The 24,602-nt window shown below is 47.1% G+C and overlaps 1 protein-coding gene across 1 annotated transcript in view; it reads left to right on the forward strand.

The window, feature by feature from the left end:
• The window catches only part of LOC142765487 (uncharacterized), a 45,114-nt gene extending 39,452 nt beyond the window's left edge, over positions 1 to 5,662 (forward strand). Inside the window, exon 7 of the mRNA XM_075866536.1 lies at positions 5,173 to 5,662. Coding sequence (XP_075722651.1) covers positions 5,173 to 5,337 — 165 coding nt within the window. The 3' untranslated portion in view covers positions 5,338 to 5,662. The remainder of the gene's footprint in view (positions 1 to 5,172) is intronic.
• The last annotated feature ends 18,940 nt before the right edge of the window (positions 5,663 to 24,602 follow it).

Genomic DNA, 24,602 nt, shown 5'->3' on the forward strand with positions numbered 1-24,602 from the left:
GTGCCCGGCTTGTAGGCTCTCTTCCTTTTTTCTCCACAGTCGCACGCAGGACTCGTCCACATCGTGCCGTCTTCCCGCTTCGTGATTTCCAAATTCCTCGGTGACGACGATGATCTTAAATTTTTGCTGTGCCGTGAAGGTCTGCCACCGTACGCTACTCATGGTGACAGAACAGATCGACTTAGGCTTGGCGAACGGGTCGAGATGTGGAGAACGAGCGGCATCAGCGAGGTAAAGAGCGCTCACACTCGGCGACAACTTGACAGCACTACCCCTTCTAGTACACTGTAACAGCACCCTGGAAACAACACCGAAATGCATGCCTGCTACCGCGTCAAAAAGTAGTACAATAATTTACTGATAATATCTCTATAGGCACTACAATATCTCATTTGCCTTGCTGAAATAAATACTGCTTTATTTATTATGAAACTTACTTTATTTAGTATGGAACTTTCTTAGACAGCACCACCTTTTCGGCAAGCCCTTTCCAAAAGTAAACATCGCGTCCGTGACATAGGGACATGTGGAGGGTCACTGAGCGGCCGCGAACGTTCAAAAAATATACAGTCGCCGACCGATTTTCCGGACTCCAAAAATTCGGACTTGTTGGATATTCCGGACTTCATAAATGCACCGTCAGGGATCCCATAGAGCTAATGCATTGTTTCGACCGATTTTTTGGGCGAATTCGCCCCTGAAAGTTCGATTTTTCGGACTAAATCGCTCGTTTTGTGCCACGCCCCAAGCCATTGTGAACGCCGCCATGTTGGATTTTCTGTTGGCTTGGCTAAACTTGGTCTTCAGATGCCTTTCCTGCCTCCGAGATTGGAATGCGCACGCCATATTTCAAGTTTCGGAGGCCGTGTTTGCTTTTTAAAAGACGCGGTGATGGATGCCGTGTTTTCGTCTTCGGTCAGCACTATCGTCATCACATCGCACGGGGAGGAGGCGAAAGAAAGATTCTTTTATTGTTGTTGCAGCTTTTGTCAGTCGCCATTCTGCACGTGTTGTGTCGCGTAGCGTCGAGACGTTGTATGCTTCGCAGCGGCTACCTGCGACATCGAATTTTGTGTTCTCGGTGCCATGGCTCCGCCATCTGTGCCATCGCGGGAGCCAGGTGGTGTGAAGAAGCGTGGGAAGTATTCGACCCTGACGCTGGAGAAGAAAGCTGCCATAATCAAGTTAATAGAGAGTGGATGTTTGCAGCTAGATGTCGCCAAAGAATACCACCTCTCCAAGCAAACGGTATCCGACTATGTCAAAAACCGCATTAAGATTTTGACAGCGTTCGAGAATTCACACAACAAGAGCCAAAAGAACGACAGTAAGGGCGTTCATCCAGCCCTTGAAGAGGCTCTGCAGTTGTGGCTTAAAGGAGTTTTGGCAAAGAACCTGTCCGTGTCGGGAGATTTGTTAAAAGAAAAGGCCGAGTCGTTCGCTCTCAAAATGGGCATTGAGGATTTCAAATTTACGGACGGATGGCTTCGTGGCTTCAAGAAGAGGCAGGGAATTTTGTTCAAAAAAGTGAGCGGTGAAAGCGGAGCGGTGGAGCAGACTATTGTGTCCGATTACCGTGCCACGAAGTTGCAAGCCTTGCTTAAAGAATACGCTCCTTCGGACATATTCAACTGTGACGAGACGGGACTTTTCTTTAAGATGCTGCCGGATCGTACCCTATCATTTTCGGGGGATTCATGCGCCGGTGGGAAGCTCAGCAAGGAGCGCATAACAGTCATGGTACCGTATAGTGCGGAATATAGGTCGAGATTTTTTCCAAAAAATTTCGCTAAAAAGTCACCCCTCGACCTATATACCGGCCCTTGGCATAAACAAAGTGATCGTCTGGCAACAGGGAGTGTCGCATGTTTTTTGGGCATCAGCATCGACATCGCCTCCATGGGCCGACGCCTCTGCCGACGCCATTTTTCTTTTCTTGTTCATTTCGTGTTCGTAGAGAGTGGCGACTTTTACTCTGCGACCAGCTATGAATACCGGGACGCGGCGCCAGTTCACCGCCGCGTTTAAAAGAAAAGTTATAGAATTCGCGGAAGTGAATGGCAACATGGCGGCACAGCGGCAGTTTGGAGTGTCCGAGAAAAGCGTCAGATACTGGCGCAACCAAAAATCCAAACTGTCAGTGTGTAACGCGAGGAAGACGTCGTTTCGCGGTCGCCGAGCTGTGCACCCGGAACTCGAGGACAAAGTGGCGGATTTCGTCCGCGAGTACCGTGCCAAATCCCTTCCCGTGAATGCGGAGCTCATTCGCTCAAAAGCCGTCGAGCTCGCCCGTGAAGCCGGCCTGTCAAAGAAAGACTTCAAGGGATCCATTTATTGGGTCCGTCGCTTTATGCGACGCAAAGGATTTGCGCTTCGACGGCGCACGTCGATATGCCAGAAGCTGCCGGAGATGTACGAGGACAAATTGATAGAGTTTCAACTCTATGTGAACAACCTCCGGCGGCAGCATGGCTACATGCTAGGCCAGATCGGCAACGCCGACGAAACGCCGGTGTGGTTTGACATGCCGTCGTCCACGACTGTTTGTGAACGCGGGGCAAAAGAGGTGAGGCTTTTGTCGACCGGTAGCGAGCATTCGCGCTTCACCGTTATGCTTTGCTGCACGGCCGACGGCAGAAAGTTGCCCCCCTTCATAATCTTCAAGCGGAAGACGATGCCGAAGGAGGCCTTCCCGCGGGATGTCGTCGTCCGCGTCAACGAGAAGGGGTATATGGACGAGGCCCTAATGCGCGAATGGATCCGCACAGTGTGGAACCGGCGGCCCGGAGCCCTCCTGCAGCGCCGGAACATGCTCGTGTTGGATGCATTTCGCGGGCATTTGACAGCATCGGTGAAGGAGAGCCTTCGCGACGGAAGGACGGATCTTGTCGTCATTCCGGGAGGAATGACATCAACACTTCAACCGTTGGACGTCGTCCTCAATAAACCTTTTAAAGACCGTGTGCGTGCGCTGTACACCGAATGGATGGCTGGCGACAACCCGCGGACCCCGACAGGCCGGCTGCGCAGGCCACCTCTCGCGACAGTTTGTGGTTGGGTCTCCGAGGCATGGAGGTCTCTGCCTGAAGAGATGGTGGTGCGCGCATTCAAGAAGTGCTGCATCAGCAACGCTCTCGACGGCACCGAGGACGACATGCTGTGGGAGGCGGCTAGTGACAAGCAGTCGTCGTCGTCGGAGAGCTCCGACAGCTCGGAGGACTGTGAGGACTGACTAAAGTGAAGCAGTGAACGATTCCGCGTTTTTCTTTTTTTTTTTTGCTGGTCAAGGTAAGGGGGTCGACCTATATTCCGCCTCGACCTATATTCCGCATTATACGGTAGGTGCCAACGCCACCGGTACGGAGAAATTGCCTCTTCTTGTTATTGGGAAGGCGAGAAACCCGAGGTGTTTTAAGGCTGTGAGAACCCTCCCTGTTGAATACGAGAGTAATTCCAAGGCATGGATCACTCAGTCCTTGTTTGAAAATTACGTACGCAAACTTGACCGCAAGTTTGCGTGACAGAGCAGAAACGTAATCTTCTTTGTGGACAACTGTGGTGCGCTTGGTAGCGTGCCGAACCTTGAGGCCATTCGGCTAGAATTTTTGCCGCCTAATACCACAAGCGTGCTCCAGCCAATGGATCAAGGCGTGATCCGAAACATCAAGGCACACTACCGTGCCCGCCTGCTCAGCCGCACCGTCTTGTGCCTTGACAATAGGAAGGCCTACAAGGTCGACATTCTGGCCGCCATCCACATGTTAGCCGAAGCTTGGAAGGCAGTGAAGCCAGATACCATCGCGCATTGCTTTAGGCATGCCGGGTTCACTGCTGCTGAAGATCCCGAGGCGGATGACCCGGACGTAAGCGACCCGGACGGCACCGATGGCAGGGAGGATCTAATGCGCGACCTGCGCAGCGTAGGAGTGAATCTACCAGCCACAATGACATTTAAAGACTTCACTCGTGCGGACGACGACATTGTTTCGTGCGCGGAGACCACTGACGACGAAATTCTTTGCCAGGTTGTCCCGGAGCCGGAGAGCGGCTCGGATGACGACAACGACGACCGCCCGCAGCCGTCGGCGGCGGAGATCGCCAACGCGTTGACAATTTTGTTGAGCGTTTACGGCGACGATCTCACCTTGGCGCAAATACGGGCAAACCAAATTGCCTTCAAGCGTAGTTTGAGGCAAGGCAGCATCAAGGACTTTTTTAAACCTGCCTGATGCAATAAACTTCAGATTTTTGGCGAAAACGAATTTTTCGGACTGTTCGATTTTTCGTACTTTTTTTCGGTCCCCGCCAGGTCCGAAAAATCGTTCGGCGACTGTACTTGTGGTGTGACAGTGAGATTTTACACTGAACAATCGAATTGTCTCTCCCTAAATGTTTTTCTAAATGCTTCAACGATGCAAGCAAGCGAAACCAAAATCGGCCGCAAGCTGCCGTGCTACTTGCGGAGCAACACGAATTTGCGGAAACCGCCTCCGTAGCCTTCGCTACACTGTTATAGGGCTTCACAGCACAACACGCATTGCTGTGAACCAGCACTATAGGAAAAACCCCACGGATTATCTGCACCTCCACTTTGCCACTGAAATTTTTGGGTTTTTAGTGCGGGTTATACACGCGAAAATACGCTACAACTAAGTCTTTGTGCTATAATTCAAGTTTGAATGGAAGCTTGTAGCTAGCATATAGTATTAGCTGGGAAAGACAACAGCGCCCACAGACACTCACTCAACTGCTCTAGACAAGTGTAATTCTGTCGGTACAATTGTTACAACTTTTTTTTTCCAGTTCGTGCCGTATGAATGTAATTTCTACTCAAAATCCTGCATCATCGGTGCCAACATTACCTTTAATAGCCGAATACACAGACACGTGATGCAGTTGTTTTGAGAAGTTGTGACGCCGCATTTAAATTTGTGAGCTGCATACACTCAAACCTCGATATAACGAATCAGGATATAATGAAGTAAATGAAGAATAGTATTGCAATATACATAGTGTTAGGAATATACCTTTTTACCAATTTTTGAATGTAACCAACTTATTTCCGTGTGTGATGAAACTTTGTCATAATGAGGTTAGAGTGTTCATTGTTTTCATTCGACCATTGTTCTATGATGTAGATGTGTATCAACTTTTTCTCCCATAACCTTACAGAGCGACGGACCATCCCTGCTGGTGTGCATCGCAATGCTCTCTCTAGTCGTGCTGGTGATGGTTCTCTTTACGTGCCAGCGCCGGCTGCCAGACTCGATGCGCTTCTACCCGAGGCGTCGTGTGGTCAGTCTCAAGATGCTCAGCTCGTCACTGCACAGCAGCTGATGGCGGCTCTCACTTTGCTGGTGCATTGCGGGATCCGCTATGTTTCCCCGAATCTCATGTTGCCTGTTGTTTTTACGTTGCAATGTGTTGTGTTGCAATGTTTTGCAGTAGTTTGTGTTGCAATGTTCTGGGTGGTCAAAAGCACCTCTAACTAATGTAACTAAGAGGTGCATTTGTTAATGGTGCTTTATGGCACCAAGAAAGCAAGCAAGAAAATGAAAGACTATAGACTGCGAATGTGTGCTTTTGTGGGGAGGCTTCGCCGGAACTAAGTCGAATCTCATTAATTCGAACTCGCTGAATTTGAACTTCCAGGTAATTCGAATTCGCGATGAGGTCCCGTCAAAGCTATGTGTATTCCAATGTGCAAGAACGCCCGGTAGTTCGAACGCGTAAGAATTTGCGACGGTTAATTTGAACATACCGCGCTCTGAAAATGCTCTCAGCACCCCACCCGATCCCGCGGTGGCACCTGCGACACCTCAACGCTGCGCACAAAGGAAAGGAAAAGGAAAGAAAAGGCTGCGGCGGAATGTTTGCTCGCTCTCAAATGCCGATCTGCGACGCGACTGTGTCACGATTCACGCTTTTCCGTTACCACCACGTAAAGACCCTTCTCGTTCCGATGCCACGCGCGAAGAGAGAGAGGAAAAAGAAAGCTGCCGGGGGGTTGAATGAATGGTTGGTTGCGGTTAGAAGAGGAAAAAGGCACCTAATTTCTGCAGCCCAGTCGGGAGCACGACACAGTGCCTGAGTGGTTGAAGGAAAGGAAAAAGGCACTATCTTCTGCAGCCCTTGCCCCTTGCGGGAGCACGGCTCAGCGCCTTGAAGGGGGGGGGGGGGGAGTGTCTCTCAGGTACCAGTCCCATGCTTCCCTTTTTCCCGTCCCTGCCACGTAACCCTTTTCCTTTCAACGTGTGCAAGAGAGCAAAAAAAAAAGGCCGTGGAGTGTTGGCTTTCTCTCAAATGCCGATCTGCTTCTCTCTGCGTGGAGATGCTCCTCCTTTCTCGTCACGTGCCGGCCATACTGCAGCTCGGCTACGCAGTCGTTGCTGTCGTCGTCGTCTTTAGAGAGGGTTGGTGCTGGACATTTCCGCGTGCAACTTTTCTTGCCAGTAGAATGCTGAAGCCGAAGTAGAAATGCTTTGCAAGCTGCGTGCAGAATTGGTTGACTCGCTGCAAGGCAAACGTGTGCAGATCCGCATCACCGATTACTTCAAATAATGATGGATGTCTTGTGATTTGTGAATAAACGTAAGTCTTCTGAAACTTCCTCCTCATATGTTAGCTCACTGCACATGCGCCACTGCATGGAGAGCTCTCTGTTTATTTAGCTTTCATTAATTCGAACTTCTTTTCATTCGAACAAATTTTCGGGCCCCTTCGAATGGGAAGTATCGAGATTCGACTGTATGAGCGACTCGCCGCCGGCTTTGTGGGAAGAAGGGCTCCCACACGAGGACAATGCCTCTGGCACAACAAAGGGTAGAATGGGACCGGGCATCATACTATCTGAACTGCACAGGGAGTGGGTTTTTGAAGGCCTACCTATTGCAGAGGGCTGAGGTATAATGAAGAATCATTAGCTACAGCATCAACAAAGTGAGGAGCTACGTGTTCTGCCTTGCAGACGCATAGTGAGTACTTTGCCGATTTACAATATAACGAATTGTGGCATAGTAGGCACTGTGCAAGCATACTTACGGTGGGCATGTGTTTAAGAAGAGTTTCAAGTCACCACTTTGCTGGGCACAGACTTTTCTTTTGTTGCCGCAAGAGAAGGTCTTAACTAAGTAGTGATGCCTGGAAAGAAGATAAGAAGTTAATGCAGATGGGGCCGAGTTGCTCTGTCACGTTCTGCTTTTGAAGGCAATGCTCGAACGCCCTATTTCTTTATGAGTAAATTGTGTGTGCACGTGGCCGCCTCCAGTGCTGTATTTCGGCTGTGCCTCCGCATGTGTGCTATTGTCATATTCAGAATTGAACACGGGACCAGACATGCTGGTGAATGTTAGCATCATGAGTCACACAATACACTGTATTTGCACCTATGCTATTATGTGTTAATAATAATTCATGAGTGTTCAAGCTTGATGGAATATGTGCTATAAGCGCTGCGAATGTCCACAGTTGCACATTGTACTAAATGTTGCTTGTCTGGTGCCCTGAATCGCAACTGTTGTCAGTGGATTGAGGTAACATCCTGCCATGTTAATAACATATTCTTGTAGGCTGCTGATACTTGTGCACTTAGACGTAATACTGCATCTTATTTGAACATTGTTATGCATGTCTAGTTCATCTCATTTTTTTGGTGTGCAACGTGTGTAGAAGGGAGAATGTGAATGCTAGATATGAACGTGTTCTTGACAGAGACACCTGTGCCTACAGCCATAGAGTTAGTACAAACTCTACAGGAAAAGCTAGGCTAAAAGAGCACCGACCAAAAGAACAGTGTCATTACATTACCATTGTCAATTTCATTGTGCAATTTATTATGGAAGGGCTAATATTAGTGCTATGAAGCATTAGTAATACTGGCATTATAAATAAAACATGGTTGTTAATGTGTGTTAGTAACGCGTGAACAGTGTTTGACATTTATTTGGAATATTATCAAAGTAGTGTTAAAGAGCTCATTTCACAGAAATTCGTCTTGAGGTTCGTGTCGGCGTCTTTTGTTGTATGTGAAAAATTGGCATCATCTGCGAGTGAGAATTCGAGGTAGATATCAAAAAATAATAAATTTTCGGTTGGAGGAGGACTGGTGATTCGAACTTATGACTTTTTGCTAGAGTATGCAGAGGGTTTAGCCACACGACCACCATGCGCAAGTCCTCTAGAATGTAACGCTGAGCTGCTTATGTATGTAATCTGGCATTTAGCATTGGTGGTACGCACATCTCGGAGGTCCTTCAGTTGCTTGACACAATGCCTATGAAGTGGCACAAAGAGCAGCTCTTTTAATGGCATTCGCCCAGCATATGGCCATGGTTTGTCGCTCTGCATGCAAACCTGGGGTCATCCGCACTTTGGTGTTCCTTGTGACACAGTTTTGGTCTTTACCGAAAAGTGAAGTCGGGCTAGGGATTGAGAAGGCAATACAAACATGGTACAATTACACTATCATGTTTTACTTTTAAAAGGGAAGCTAAGGTGTCCTCCAAGCTTTTTGAGGAAGGATCTAAAGTCATTTAGGCAGTTTATTTTGCACAGGACTCGCGGCATAGAAAAGGTGTATGCACGTGCTTTTGCTAAATGGCATCACAGCATCCACTTAGGTTCGAGATCGCGGACAATAGCACGTTTTTTGCACTGCAATGGGTCATCATTTGCACTATTATCTGGTGGGGCTTTTAATCTGTTGCGTCCTTGCGATAGTCGGTAAACTCAGTAACATACGTAGTCTTCCAACAATCGTGGCGATTTCTTGCGAAGTCGCTGGTCAGCTGTTCGGGGCGGCGTATGCTCTTCCCCCTCTTCCTCCTTCAGCGACGGCTTGTGACATGTACTTGTTTGTGGCTGAACCTGTATGTCGGGCTCACTGTAGTGCACGGTTGTTTCTTCACTTGTTTGTGGCTGTGAACTGTTGTCAGGTGTCAACTCGGAGGTCGCTTGACTAGATTGCTTCAGAAAGGCTTCAGTTGTCGAGCTGTTGTGAGTTCAGTGCCAGCAGTACCCCTTTTGGGTGTTGTGTACGTCTCTTTTTCCACTTCTGTTATAGCGTAGGGTTTGTCGTAGATTGGTCCTAGTTTTGTTGGTCATGACCCGCTGTGGTACCATACTTCTTCATTCACGCTGAAAGGTGGTGACCTTTGTTTGGTGGAGTACTTCCGCTTAAGCTCGTGCAGGTATTTGGTTAACGTGTTTCATGCCTGTTCGTGTCTCGCTTTTGCTTGGTCCTGTGGCTCTGTTGGCACAGATAGCTCATTGTCGATTGTCCAACAGGGTATGTAGTTTTACAGCAGTTGAAGTGATGTGTGTCGAGCATCGTGCGACTGGTTGTTGACCTGAAATTTGGTTTCTTTTAAGTATTTGCTCCAGTAGTTCACGTTGCCGTTGTTGTTCTTTTAGACTACTGACATGATTTTTGCATTTGCATGTTCAACAAGATCGTTTGTTTAGGGTACATAAGGTATGGTCAAACTGTGCTCGATATTCTTCTCTGTGAAGGGACGTTTTGCAACTTGTGATGTTAAGACTCTGTCATTGATACTGAGGGGAAAACAGCGCAAAAGCAGGATGAAATAAGAATGGTCACACAATACAAGCGCCGTCCCATTTTACTTCATCCAGTTTTTGCACGGTTTCCCTTTCAATATTATTTACCAACTGGCCCTTCAAGACCCTCTGTCATTGTCTGTCACAAAAGGTTTTGGCGTTCGAGATGTGAATGTGATGTCTTCACAGAAAAAGCATAGAACGTGTTTTGTTGACTTGTCTGGTACAGCACGCGTGATGATGAATCTTGTCACGACATCAACTGTCGTTATAAAGTACCTGTTGGGGTCCTCAGTTTGAATAGAGCAAATGTGGTCCATAGCAGTGTTGTCAAATGATGCGTGCATTGGTCTATGAGGGTTTATTGAACCTGCTCGCACTTAAGTTTTGGCATTGTATCGTTGGCACGTTTGGCATCCACATACATAGGCTTTGATGTCGCGGTTCACGTCCTGCCAAAAGTAGCATTTGATATTTCCGAATATCACTAGGAGGTATTGCCATGACTGTTTTTATCATGGTATGATGCCACAGAGCCAACTTTTTGAGGCTTTCTGGCACCAGGATTCAGTGCCTCTCCCCTCTCTGTCAGTGGTCACATGCAAAAGTCTGCCCTTGCACCACCCTGTATGTGGTCGCCTTAGGTGCTCCTTAAATTTTTTTGATGATCGGGGTGAGCGTAGGATCCTCTTGCTGTGCTCTGCCAAGTTGGTTGTCTTCAGTTGTGTGGTTGTGTTGCTGACATGTGCGGCTGACATGTGCGGCATTTTCTGTACTGTACTGGGCAGTGTCCTGGTCCATATTTTGCCCGTAAGTAACATATGCACAGTTTGGACTAAGTTTGCAGCGCATCACTGTTATCTGCATGATTATGGTGACATTGTGTTAAAGCAGATCGAAGCAATTTGGACACCACAACGCATTGTAGCGTCTTTCCATGTTGGGCGGTACTGTGCATAAGTATGCCGTTGATAATTTGGTAGTTATCGCCCACCATTGCTTGTATTTCCTGTTTTATAGGCAGTGTCAATGTCTTTGATAGTGGTGACCAGTTCTCCATCTTTGCGCTAGGCTCCATGTAGGCTTGAGTCGTTTGTCTTTATCACAAACTTGATAGTGCGTCCACCGCAGTATTTTGCTTGCCACAGTGAAATGGTACATAAAGAAGTCTAATACCATGCGTGCAAATTGCCTGTTCAGATTTTTCTTCGACGTAATTTGTGTGACAGCCCAGTTGTCCGTGATAAGCTGAGAATGTTCTAGCCCTTGGAGATAGCCGTGAATGCTTCATTAAGGCCCAGTGTTCTGCAATATCTCTAAGTTCAATTGTGTGCTGTGGCTGTGACTGTCAAGAGGCCTTTTTGCTTGCATATCCCACTACTCGTGTGTTGTCATTATCAGTATGGGTATGGACTGCACGGTCCATACTTGCTTGGGAAGCGTTGACACGACTGCACGGTCCAGCTGCTTGGGAAGCGTTGACACGTACTTGTGCTGGTAGGCTTCAATTGAACTTCGCCAGGATAGGTGGCTTTGTCAGTCGTTCCTTTAGTGTGTCCATGGCATCTTTACATTCAGGCACCCAGTGAATGATTGCATCTATTTTCGTAAAACGCGTCAATGGTCGAGCCATTTTTGTGGCCTTTTTAACTTGCGGCAATGTGATGAGTCGAAAAAATGATCTCACTTCGCTTTTTGTTTGCTGCGCAGTATAATTCTTTATCACTGGGATACGCTGTGGATCAGTTTTCACTCGTGCTTGCAATATCAGGAATCCAATGAATGGTACCTGCCTTTCTGTGAACATACAGTTACTGTATACAACACGCACTCCTAAGTCGTGAAGAGCCTTAAGTACTTTATGGAGCACTTCAATGTGTGCCTCGATTGTGGAAGCGAAGATGCACACATCATCAATGTAAAAATCGCATAGCCTCTGTCGCTGTGTTCTCGAAGACCTTCATTCTTGATGCGCTGCGTGGTTGCGGGAGCTGTGCATAAGCCAATGAGCATTCGTAGTAGTTCGAAGTGCCCAGATTCTGTCACGAAAGCGACTTCAGAAATTTTTTTCTTCGTGCAACGGTACGTTCAAGAAAACTTTCTTGACATATAGTTTTCACAGGTATCTCGATCCAGCCACTTCCCAAATGAGTCCGTCGACTTTTGACTTGGGGCAGCCTCACTGGATCACCTTTTCCTTTACAAATCGATAGTGCACACAATACAATTTTGGTGCCGTCTTGCGGTACCGTTGGTCAATAATATTACAGGGAAGGCATAGGCACACTTTGATGGGTGGATGATACCTTTTCTGATCCAGTCTTGTGTCTCCTGCCAGATGAACCTCTTGTTGGCATCACTTGTGCGGGAGGGCTGCATCTTGACTGGCTTCTGGTTGGTGAGCTTGATTCTCTGTCCAATGTGTGCGTACAGACCCAAGTCATTGTTAGGCTGGGTGAAGACAGTAATGTTCAGCAGACAGGCTTCCAACGCTTTTATTTGACTATGTGAAGTCTTCAGGCGCGGGTTTATATCAGATCAACCGGGCAATTTTATCCGCTGATGGAGATTGTGTACTACGGGTGCTACAAGTGTCATTGTTGTCATTGCATTAATGGCTCCACACTCTTTGATGATGTTCACTGAGTGGACCTCTGTTTGACTGGACATTTCTTTTCAGTCCTTTACTCTTTCATTCTTTGAGAAGTTGTCTGTGCTGAGGAGTTCTGTCACGAAGTTTGAGAAAGACGGTTGTGTGTCCAAGGCATTGTTTGTTGATACAAGCATATTCTTTTTCAGTTTCGGTATGTACTCAATGGTGTGAATGCCATTATCGAAGCATTCAATATAGTCAAATGGAATGGCTTGTCTCCAGGCAGGGCTTATCATAACTTCGTGTGGAAGATTCTTGACCGCTCTAGCTTTTCAATAGCACAAGCATCACTAATAGTGATCCTCACTCAAGTTGCACTAATTGGCTTGCACGTGTTGCCAAATTGATCTCCCAATACTCAGTTCATGTCTGTAGGAACCCACAAGCTGCTCGTCAATGAGAGTTACTGCAGAGCCTGTGCCCCAGTGTACATGTGACATGACGCTTTTTACCCTGGTTTGGAGTAGTATTACCTTTTGCCCACTTGTCTCTACGATGGCGTCTCTATTGATGCCTTGCGTCGAGCTTTTTGCTTGGCGACATCGTGCAGCTGCTGCTTTTTTATCTTCCGTTCATGTCTGGATGAGGGCAGTCCATTGTTCCCTGTTCTTTCTTTTTGCAACACGCACACATCTCGGCCAGTAAGCCCGACTACTTTGGTGCCGTTGTGGTTTTAGATTCAGCTGCATTTCTCTCGCTCAGCTTTCAAGTTTTGCTGATCGCCGTTAAGTTTGCTATTGTCGTTCAGTCTAACATCTCGTTCATCCAGCTGTTGCTCACAATGCGGGAACTCGCTCATGATTCCTCATTGGAGATCCTGAAAAGCTGCTAAAATTGGCTTTGCACTTGCGGAATGTACTCCCTGCATAAGCCAGTCAACTATGTCATCGTCGGACAGTTAATACTTGTTTATTATCGGATGTCTGACGCATTGAAGGTGTGCATACGTCTAGTCAGTCATACTTTCGCTGTCTCATTGAGCTCTAGCGTCTATGTAGGCAACCCATTGGCGAAATAGTAGAGTCTTGTCAAATTCTGTTTTCTAGGGCCATCACCTATCATGTCCAGTCATTGTGCTAGTTACCGGTAGTTTGGTGCCAAGCGTCTGTACGGCCCCCCCAAGTTGCAAAATGCCTGTGTTCAGCATTGCTGCCTCTGTCCATATGCAACGCTTGTGCATTGATTTTACAGCAGTTTTCCACTGCGCAAAATTGTTCGATTTAGTTCTCAAGTATGTCGGCAGCGTTCCCGTTAAATCGAGTGTTGTTGTGATCCGCAGAGGAACACCGGTACCATTGCCATTCAATGTGCCTGCCGATGTTCCCAACTACATTCAAGAAGTGGTGCCATCATCTGCAGTGTATTGTTGAGCATCGCGAGCTCCGTTGTTCAGTTCTCATTTTCGCTCACCATAGTTCGGTTTTTCATGGCGTCTGTGTGTCAAACACTGAGTTGGAGAGCTGCTGTCTTCAAAAATACATGGAAGCAGAGAAATTCGGCCTTGCTTGTAAGGCATTATGCAATATTTAATGCAAAGTGACACAAGGACGAGAAGGGAGGACGCATCACGTGCACACGTGTTGTGTCCTCCCTTTTCGTCCTCGTGTCACTTTGTGGTAAATACTGCCTGCTACTTGAAAGCTTTACAAGTTGTAGCTCGTTCTTGCCAGAATCTGCTTCGTCCGTGATCACTGTGGAGTTTTTCACTTCGATGTGATGAGTCGCCATGCAGGCAGTTGTCGCTGACTGCACTTGCGGCGGCCAAGCCTCGGTACGAACAGCATTATACTCTCGCGTCTTGTGTTTTACGTCCGTTGTAAGTTCATTGTTACGACCTCATCGACACTCAGGGGGTTGACGGTACAATGACACGACTGATGGTGGGAAACAAACAGTTTTAATAACAAATCAAATGGATTACGTGATTGGTTTTACGCGAGTGCAGCTTCCTTTTTCAGATGCTCCACATCAGGTGGTCTTCCCGCCTCTGAAGCACGGTGTCTCTTGTCATCCTTTCCCAAATTGCTGACAGGCCGCTAGTCCAAGAGCTCACACATGCGATTGCAAAGCTACACAACCCCACTTTCTTTAACTCTAATGGAAACTGAGTGCTGTTATAAAAACTAGCTAGCATTTCAAGAACTGGAGAGTTTGCAGATTGTGTAATGCCAGCTATGGCCGCACCCTTGTGGTTGTAGATTCTAATGCATGGGACCTAGGGGAGCTTATACTCTAGAGTCAGTACTAAGTCTATGTCTGCAGCTACCCATGTTTTACAGGTGCAGGCATCTTATGTGCCATTCCCTGACATGATGTGGTGTAGTGTCCGCGCATTGATTGAATCATGGATGTTTTTATTCGGTAGCAAGCCACTGTGTACATTGCGTGTTATAACTTGATCGTTAACCTGTGTACAGCTGTGTGTTTGTTAGATTGTTTCCTGATGTTATATGTGTGTAAGGTGATGTATAGTTTCACACGCTTTTATCTTTTCATTCAGAAGGCCTGGCAAAACAATTTAATAGTACAGTCAAACGTGCCTATAATGATATAGATCTTAGCAATATATTCACGTTGACAATTAGAAGCTGTAGCACTTCTGACTTTTGTATGTTTTTTATGGTAAAATAGGCCGCTTACTACTATGTCCCAATGTCCCATTGCCCCGCCGCGGTGGTCTAGTGGCTAAGGTACTCGGCTGCTGACCCGCAGGTCGCGGGTTCAAATCCCGGCTTCGGCGGCTGCATTTCCGATGGAGGCGGAAATGTTGTAGGCCCGTGTGCTCAGATTTGGATGCACGTTAAAGAACCCCAGGTGGTCTAAATTTCCGGAGCCCTCCACTACGGCGTCTCTCATAATCATATGGTGGTTTTGGGACGTTAAACCCCACATATCAATCAATTACAATGTCCCATGCTGTGTTATAAGTCCTAACAATGAAATCTGGTTGTTGATTGTCCATAACAAAAGGTGATGGTACACAAAATCCTCATCAACTGGTGAAATGGCAGGTACCTACACACCCTGCAGAAGTGGGGGCAGCAATTGATGCTTTTTCGAACCTTTCGCACAGAAATTATGAAAAATCGGACACTCAAGAGTTTCAGCGCCTGAAATTTCAGACATTCTTATACATTGGCATCTACGAGGCTTGTGACGGTGCCACGAAAGCATCTAGATACTCAGGTGTATCCGAAAAATTGACAGTTAGCTCTATCTTGCTTCTTTTTTTTTTCATGCTAATCACTTATAACAATTAACGGTTATAATGAGGGAATTCTTGTGTGCTACTTGAATATTGTTATGATTGGATTTGGCGATATTACCATCGCATTTCCTGTTAATTATAGAGAGAATTTCTCTGGATATGAAGTTACTTTTGTGGAAGTGAAGCATCTCTGTGGGTGTTTTAGTGTGACTGTGTAGTGGCAGTCCCTCGGTTTCATGTTCTATTGTTAACTTTGGCATGGGTTGTGCCATGTACAAGATGTGAGTGTTAAAGCATACTAGATGGAGGTGAAACACTGGAGGCCCTTGTTCCGTGCAATCTCAGTGTGCTTAAATAACACAAGGTGGTCGAAATTTTGGAGCCCTACACTATGGTGTGTCTCATAGCCATAATGTGGTTTAGCATGCCAAACCTCCAGATAAGTATAGAGTCCAGCATGAAAAAGTTAGGGACAAATCTGTGTACATCTGATGAAAAATTGCACGTTGGTATTTTTGCTGTTGGCAAAATGAATACACTATTGTGGCTGGTTGGGCGATTTGGTGCATAGCTCTTGGGAAGGGAATACCAGCAGCCCCAAAAGAAAGCAGAGTGAACCGAGACAAGAAAAAGGGACAGGAACAGGAGGGATGCTGAACTATCAACTGTTGTGTCTGTTCATTTTGGTGCTGCTGGTATTTCCTTACTAAGAGCATCAATGAAATTTAGGCAAGAATTTAACATTTTGGAGCTAGTGTGCATGTTTCTTCCTAGTCACTTTTTCTCAGTCGTTTTGTGTTCAGTGAAATGTGCTCTGTGCATTGAAAATGGTTTAGACGTTGTTCACTGGAAACTGGAGATTGTACAGTTAAGCCTGCTTATAACGAACTTTCATATAACAAATTCCTCGATATAACAAAGGTTTTATATTCCCCACCGTTGCTTCATAGAAGCAAATGTATTTGCGACCTCGGTGTAACGAAGTAACAGCGGCAGACATCCGTGATATGACGAATTTTCACGGTGGACAATTTAGGAATTTCGCCCCGTATTTTGTCATTTTGGCACGACCACGCGTCTCCCGGGGTTGCCCCGCCGCCGACGAAGCGTGAAGCGGGGGCGGCGCGCCCGTAGTGCCGGCGACTTCCAGGCGAGAGCGAGCGCTCGATTGCGGGTGTGCGCGAGGCGAACCTGCGCCCCTCCAGATGGCGTTGCCGCCGTTCTTTCCGCCACGATACTTAAGCTGAAAATTTACCTTTTTTTCCATTAAGATAGAATTTATCGAAGTAGAGGCATTAGGCCAACATAAGAAAAAAAAAAGAGAAAAAAGGTTTTTTTTTTTTGTCGAGCCTGGTGGCATACTTGTCACCACCCCGTTATAAAGGGGACGCTCATAGCATCCATCCTCCATCCATCCGCCGCAGGTGCATGCGTGGACGTTCCCTCCCCCCCAAAGAAAAAACAAGCAGACTAATTTTGCGTTTGCAGTGCCACTTTTCGATTGCCGCAGAAGTCTGAACTGCGCTTTAAGTGACAAAGGTGATGGCACTTTGCGTTGTTACGCTTTTAGTTGTCGTTGCGTATGTGGGGGTGCGCTGCATATAGAAAGGGCTTTATTGAATACGTTTCCCGCGGTGTCCGTGTCGTTCGCTCTTCCTGTTGGTATCCGTGCGCGCATGCATTATTTTACTGCGCTTGCATGGAGTGGCTCCCGATGGCGTTCAGCTTTGCGTTTTTTTCTTTTTTTTTTCAATTCACACAACTATCGAGGAGAAGTCTGATTAGGCGATCATGGAGTCTTCTACGTCGACTGCAGGTCACCTGCATTGCCGTCTTGCTCCGCGCCGCGAGTTCGCGGGACCGTAGCCTTCGCGATTAGCTAGTTAGCTCTGGCAACACGATGGCGCATTGAATGCAATGTAATCAATGCAATAGCAACAAATTGTAATGTAATACGCGGTAAGACAGGCAGCCAACTGTTCTGGATCCGACATCGCGGAAATCTTGCAAAACGCTGGTATAAGCAGGTACGGCCGCTTTATGGAGGAGGGCTCTTTTCACACAGTCTCTTCGCGTTGGAAGTGGACTGTGGACTGATGCTTGCTGATATAGGTCTCGCGCCAGGGATAGTGACCGCGCCCTTAAAATCCAAGTTAACTGTTGCTATCTGAGCGCCCCCCCCCCCCCCGCCGCCCTCCTCGCTTTGTTTTCACGCTCATTCAAGACGGGTAGTTTTCTTTCTGTTTGAGCATTCGACGGCTGTTATAACATGCAAGGAGGATATAATGGTACGTGCCCTCCAGGCGACAGAGATAAGCTCATTTAATCTTTGCTTCATCAGTGCTCGTGTGCTCTTACCTGCTCGTAAAAGTTACTATGCCCGTTGAGATGTGTGTTACGTTATCAATTTGGACTTGTTACAGAACATGGCGACGATAGCAAAAACCCATCAAGGGTGTCTGTATAATTGGTATAAAAAAAAAGTACGCACTTTTCTTACCGCTAAATAAGTGCTTTTGGTGAGCTCTAGCTTTAGTTCTCCTATTTTTTAAATTTGTGTGTTCATTTTTGTACAGAACCTGCCGATAAGGAAATTTTTTTATAACAAATTTTTGAAAGAATGAGTCAATTAGTTATATCCAGGTTTAACTGCACCATCTGGTTATGGGAGTCCTTACATGTTTCTGAACTCTACTCAATTGTTTGCCTTGAAAGGAGAGTTTTTTCACATGCTTTGGACATAGTTTACATATTTTGTGAATACCTCTTAATCCGACAGGTTGTTGTTGACCTCCTGGCTGTGAACTTTTCGAGACTCTTGTTTCTCATCGGCTGACCAATCTGCAGCGTTCACTCCAGCGATGTCATAGGTGTACGCCTATTTGTGTCACTAAGTGCAAAAAAGGGACTGCAAGAGCCCGTATACATTGTATCTGCATTTGTATGTAACCCAGAGATTATATCATTGCTACATTGGCCAGCAACTGACTGTTACGTCATTTCCCACATGATGTGAAAGTTCGTTTAAATATTTTTCTGTTATCTAAACTCGTTAATGAATCCTATAGCTAAAACATGCAAAGCTGGCAAATAAACATTTGTTTGAACTATTAACCTCCTGAAGTTCTTTAATTCCTGAATGAACTTAATTTTCTTTTCTCACCCTAAGAATTGCATCGTATATCACTCGTTGTCGACAGCCATGCTCTTCCTAGCGCTTTTCCCGCACCTGGTGAAACGCTTAAGGCCTGACCACACGTAACCGATGCAGCGCGTAGATTTCTTGACGGAGCACAAAGATTTCTTTCTACGGAGAGAGAGTGCACGCGGAGAGTGCACGACGCCGCGCCCTTTCTCCACAGGGAGAGGGCGCGGCATCGCGTGAAAAAGCCATGCGCTGACGCACTGCAACGGCTTCGTGTGGTCAAGCCTTCACGTGCGCGTTGCAGCCCGTCAGCGCGTGGATGTTTGACGCGGTTTCGCGCCCTCGCTTTACGGAGAGAGAGAGAGTGTGTGCGGCTACGCGATGCTGCGCTCCCTCTCCCTCCATAGGGAAACAGGCGCGACGCTGTACTCCCAACCGAGCTGTAGAAATTTGCGAATAGAAAAGCTGACAACGCCAGGTACGAAACAAATACAAAACAGCCCCCGAGAGCTTGCCTGCTATTTGAACTATATTATCGAAATCCTGGATAGGCTTGCGACAAAAGAAAACCTGACGTCGTCCTCCTCACAGCCGTGGCACACGAAATAAGCGCACACGTTCGTTGTAATGCTGTTTATTTAAACTTTGTCAATGTGCGTGAACAAGGCATAGTCTGTGGGACGATAACTTTAAGAATAGTTCAGCACACGTTCAGAATAACGAATTTCACCTTGGCTTTTTTTTCCCGCCTGCCAGAGACGAGAAAGTTGTGGTGCCTCCGTCAGCAGCGACTGGGTCGCGAGGAGCACGCTCGAGATGCTTTGCGTAGGGCTCCACGTCGACGTGTCCGTGGTGCCCAGAATGTCGAGGCACACTTTCCCACTTCCGCGCAGGTTCGGATTGATGACTCCATCGTCGGGATTCATGAGGCGAACGCGCGGCGGCCGCATCGGGTAATCACGTGGCCACGGCCGCAGGAACTCGAAGATTCCGCCCTGGTATGGAGTACCCGAGGGCGCCTCCATCCACAGCACTGCAGCAGGAACTCGAAGATTCCGCCCTGGTACGGAGTACCCGAGGGCGCCTCCATCCACAGCACTGCAGCAGGAACTCGAAGATTCCGCCCTGGTGCGGAGTACCCGAGGGGGCCTCCATCCACACTTGGAACCGGATAATGTCCAATCGATAGATGTGCACACCCGGTAATGGATTCTCGAAGAAGGCCATCATGTCGTGCTGGACGCGCAACTCGCACGGCGACGACGCCTTTTAGTATTCGAGGAGAAGCGGGTCCCAGTCATAGGGCAAAAGCTCGGGCAACTTTTCGATCTCCGCGCTGCTGGCTGTGGTCGGCGGCAATTTTGGATTGTCTTCGACGAGCTCGTCGTCCGTCGCGTCGTCGCTGCTATCCGCGGGGCTGTGCAGCACCTCAAACTCGTCGTCAGAGGGATCCTCGAACTCGTCATCAAGGAACTCGTCGGTGATGGCCGTGATCTCGTAGTCGAGACGGTCGGTGGCGGGCATGTCCAGCTGCATCTCGAAGGAAGTGCCGCGTTTCGCACTCGTGCGATATTTTTCAGTAGCGTTCCCTCTCGCGGTGATTGGGCAGAGCACTTGATAGAGATCGACGAAAGAGGGGGGAAGAGAGCTGATACCAGGATAATCTCTTATATCTTCAACCGAGGAGGAAGAGAGAGGAGGGGACAGGAACGGAGTAATAGGGCAAGATACGAGGATAGGGCAAACAAAAGCTACCTTGGCACTGAAGGGAAAGCAATTGCGGCGGAGCTCGCGAGCATGTTCCTCTATCGCCTAAGAACGTAAAAAAATGGGGATGGAAGGGGCGGTTACATCATTGTAATTTGGGGAAAGAATGCAGGTTCTTGCTGGCGAGAGTTAAGAAATAGGAAAAGAAGAGAAGTATTGCCTCTCGGTACAATACCTTTTCTGGCAATGCCCACATCGACCAGAGACAGCTGTAGTCGTGTTGTCTACAACGTTGTAGTCTCTGAACTCGACAGCGAAGTGGTCGGTGCATTGTCCGAGGCGCACATCAAACTCAGTGGGGTTATTACTCATCCGACACGTGGCTATAGCTGACTCAGCCTCTCTTAGAAACGGTGAAGGAGGGAGGAAGTCCTTGAGGCTTTAACGTACCACGATAAGATGAAACATGCATGACAAACAGCATGCCACGGAGACGAATTACTCAGACAAGCTAACGTGAACGGCGCTGGCTTCTCCCCTTGACAACATGGTTTTTCCTTTGTAAGCATCCTATGCGTACTCTTTGAACACGCTTTTTGTTAACATCGTCCTGAGAAGTGATGATGTGACTGTGCCAGAATTTTTATGCACATTTTACAGCGAAAGCCTATATGGTCGCGAGAAACGAAAAACCATTCGGCATCGGTGTCGCGAGTGGTCTCTATTGGCTTCGCTATCAGTTACGCCGTCCTCAGCGTGGTACCCGAGCATGTGCGCCATTGGCGGCGAGTGGCGTCATCTATCCGGTCGCAGCCATGGCTCCGAGCACATGCGTATCAGTTTCTGCTGAGAGCTTCCACATGGGTAAGCCACAGATGATAGGAACTCCCGTACAGCGAACAACTTTTCAAGAGCGCCGACCACGGAAAGATCAGGGAACTCGTATTTGCCGGGCCGATGCTGCAGCCCGGGCACAAAAACAGGCCCGAGAAGACAAGTGTTGGCAGCAACTGCGTGCATATATGATCCAGTAGCCTTCCAAGCCACTCTAAATCGCCAACGGGAATGCATGCGCCGGAGGTGGGTCGCATCTCCTTGAACGCATCCTGCAAACCGCACTACCTAGTTAGCTGTCAAAGTCAAACGCTTGCAACAGCGCGCATCAAAGTTGTGGGAGTGCGTTCGCGCTGGGTGAACATTTGTTTTCGGTGGGATTTTCTTCATCGGCTGTTTGGCTTTCGCTGGTTAACCATGGGTACGGAGTGCTTGGACGGTAATTTTAGGGATGAAGCTCCTTATGGCGTGGGTCTGTCGCTCTTTCGTATGTATGTATGTATGTATGTATGTATGTATGTATGTATGTATGTATGTATGTATGTATGTATGTATGTATGTATGTATGTATGTATGTATGTATGTATGTATGTATGTATGTATGTATGTATGTATGTATGTATGTATGTATGTGTATATGTATGTATGTATGTATGTATGTACGTACGTATGTATGTACGTATGTATGTATGTATGTATGTATGTATGTATGTACGTATGTATGTATGTATGTATGTATGTATGTATGTATGTATGTATGTATGTATGTATGTATGTATGTATGTATGTATGTATGTATGTATGTATGTATGTATGTATGTATGTATGCATGCATGCATGTATTTATGCATGTATGTATGTATGTATGTATGTATGTATGTGTGTGTGTGTGTGTGTGTGTGTGTGTGTGTGTGAGTGCGCGCGTGTGCGTGTGTGTGTGTGTGAATGTATGTATGTATGTATGTACGGTGCAACCGGTGGCACATACCCGCTCTATAGAGCGGGTATGTGTGATTGACATATGTGTGGCATCATAAGTTCGTTTGCTTCTGGAGTTTAGTTCCTGGATAGTGCTGTTACAGATGATAGGTTGTTTTTGTCGTCATAATTTGCGTGTGATAGGGTAAGATGGATAAGACAAATCCAAAAGCAAACATTGACTGGCTGATGAAAAACATAATCATTTACAATGCGATAAAGTAGGATGGATAAGAGAAATCCAAAAACAAACATTTACTGGCCGACGAAAAACGTAATTATTTACTAGGAATCTTAGAGCATGAGGAAGGACAGCCGGTCTGACAGGCCACTGATTAACGCTGTCGCTTTGCGACTCTTCACCAGCCAGCGCTGGTGGTCAGGGCCATCGCAGAGTAGAATGGCACCATATCTCTGTTCATTGATGATGGAGCACTGCACAGACATGACTTAGTATTTCGGTCTTTTGAGCGTCCTGATAACTTTTCAATATACAGAGCTTCCCATCGTAAGACACTCGCAAGACACAAATACCTATCCAAACAAGCAGGGCTTGGGCAGGGAATATGGTGCATGTATAGCACCCGAAGTGCGAGGTTACTCCGACGCCGTATCGCACTTTTTTTTACAACCAGTGTTCGCCCAGAAAATAATGAACCTGTCTACATTGATTTCAAAGTTTTTTGCATGGCCCATCGCTTTGCCAAATTGTAGTTATGCCACCTTCTGGGACCTGAAGGCATTGAGAATGACACGCAGCACGCTACTTTTATTCTTGTCCTCTTGGTTATCGAGCGTTGATAAATTTAATATACATTGCGTCAACGTCACGTCGTAGACAGCTGCTCTGCGCTGGCGGCTTTAAGACGGCGGCCATGGTAACGTCAATGCAAACTGCGTATATTACATGAAGCGTGAAGCCAACTTCCGAGAGTAAGGGCTGTTCAATGCGCTTCCCGCACAGCCGCAACGCATGTGCTGGGACCCCTACCAGGCGCAAGCGGGGGACAAATAAGCCAATTGGTGACGATCTTTCACCCTCCGCAGCGTCGACAATTTGTCTCCCGCTTGCGTGCGGCAAGGATCCCGGCACGTGCGTTGCGGCTGTGCGGGAAGCGCGTGCAAGGGCCCTAAGTGAGCCTGCTGTAACCACCTCGAGTTTGGCCGCATTGAAAGAAGCAGAGAAGAGTGTACTCGGCTTTTTGAGAAGCATGTTACGTGCAGCTGGAAACTTGTTAAGATGAGAGAGTTTAACGATGGCTAATCTCCCTTCCTGGCTGGAGAGCGCGGCTAGTACAATGACCCTCACATATCTGCTTGTAACAAAAAGGGTGAAGCCTCCCCTTGGGTTTCTCAGAGGGGCTTTCAAGAAATGCACTGTGCTTACAGAAAATGCTGTTTCTAAAAATGGGGGCTACCTTCTCTGTTCTCATGAACAGGCGAACGTGGCTGGATTGAGCGTGACAGCCCACGGTGACTGTCGTGGTAGTCCCTGATACTGAAAAGATGGTGATGATGTCCACCAGCCGGGAAAGTTCATCAAAAGAGCAGGGATGCCAATGAGTGGCTAATTACAATACCTGGTTCCATTTATGCTCTTATCTTCTGGAACTGGTGGTAATGATTAGAAGAAGAAGCGCCAACAAGTGCCTGCGCGAACACGCACGCAATGTTCGCAACGGCAACAAGGGCTTCTTAGCTCAGCATGTTAGCAGGTGTGGTTGCCAGGCGCTGTTTAAAAATACAGTTGTATTGTACAGGCGCGAAGATGATCATACGCGCATGTTTGTTGAAGCATAGAGAATGACTCTAGAAGCAGACAACTGCGTGATCAAACCATCGGTTGTACTCCTAAATAAGGAGCTTCAATTTCTGGCAAATGGCACATGTGTGTAAATCATCGGACATTCGGCCTCGTGCTTCGCGTATATGAAGTTTGATGTTTCTTTAATAGCTACCTTCCTTTCTTTCTTTCTTCTCTTTTTTCCTTCATGATATATATATATATATATATATATATATATAGGCAGGCATGGTGGTTGAGTGGCCGTAGCGTTGCATATAGTCCAGTAGATCCTCCGTGAGCGGTCACAACGTGGTTTATTTCGACGTTTCGGCCTAGAGTCTGGCCTTCATCCTGATGAAGGCCAGACTCTAGGCCGAGACGTCGAAATAAACCATATATATATATATATATATATATATATATATATATATATATATATATATATATATACACGCAAGGCGGGATGAATAAACCTTCAGTTGATAGCCTGCGCTTGTCCTTGTTTTTTACCCGTCCGTGTTTTTCTTCCGCGTAGTACACTTGGATCATGTATCACCAACTGGCGCAATCGTCCACTTCGATTACTTAATTTCTGCAGCCCTGTAGGGAGCATGGTGCGTAAGTCATCACTACGTATTGACAACGTGAGTCACTATAAAAAGGAAAGTCGCTTCACCTCCTCACCTTCTTCTCTCCAGACACTGCAAGAGTGAGTGTACTGGCCCCGCTGCAG

Source organism: Rhipicephalus microplus, chromosome 6, assembly GCF_043290135.1.
Source record: "Rhipicephalus microplus isolate Deutch F79 chromosome 6, USDA_Rmic, whole genome shotgun sequence".
NCBI classification, from domain to species: Eukaryota; Metazoa; Arthropoda; class Arachnida; order Ixodida; family Ixodidae; genus Rhipicephalus; species Rhipicephalus microplus.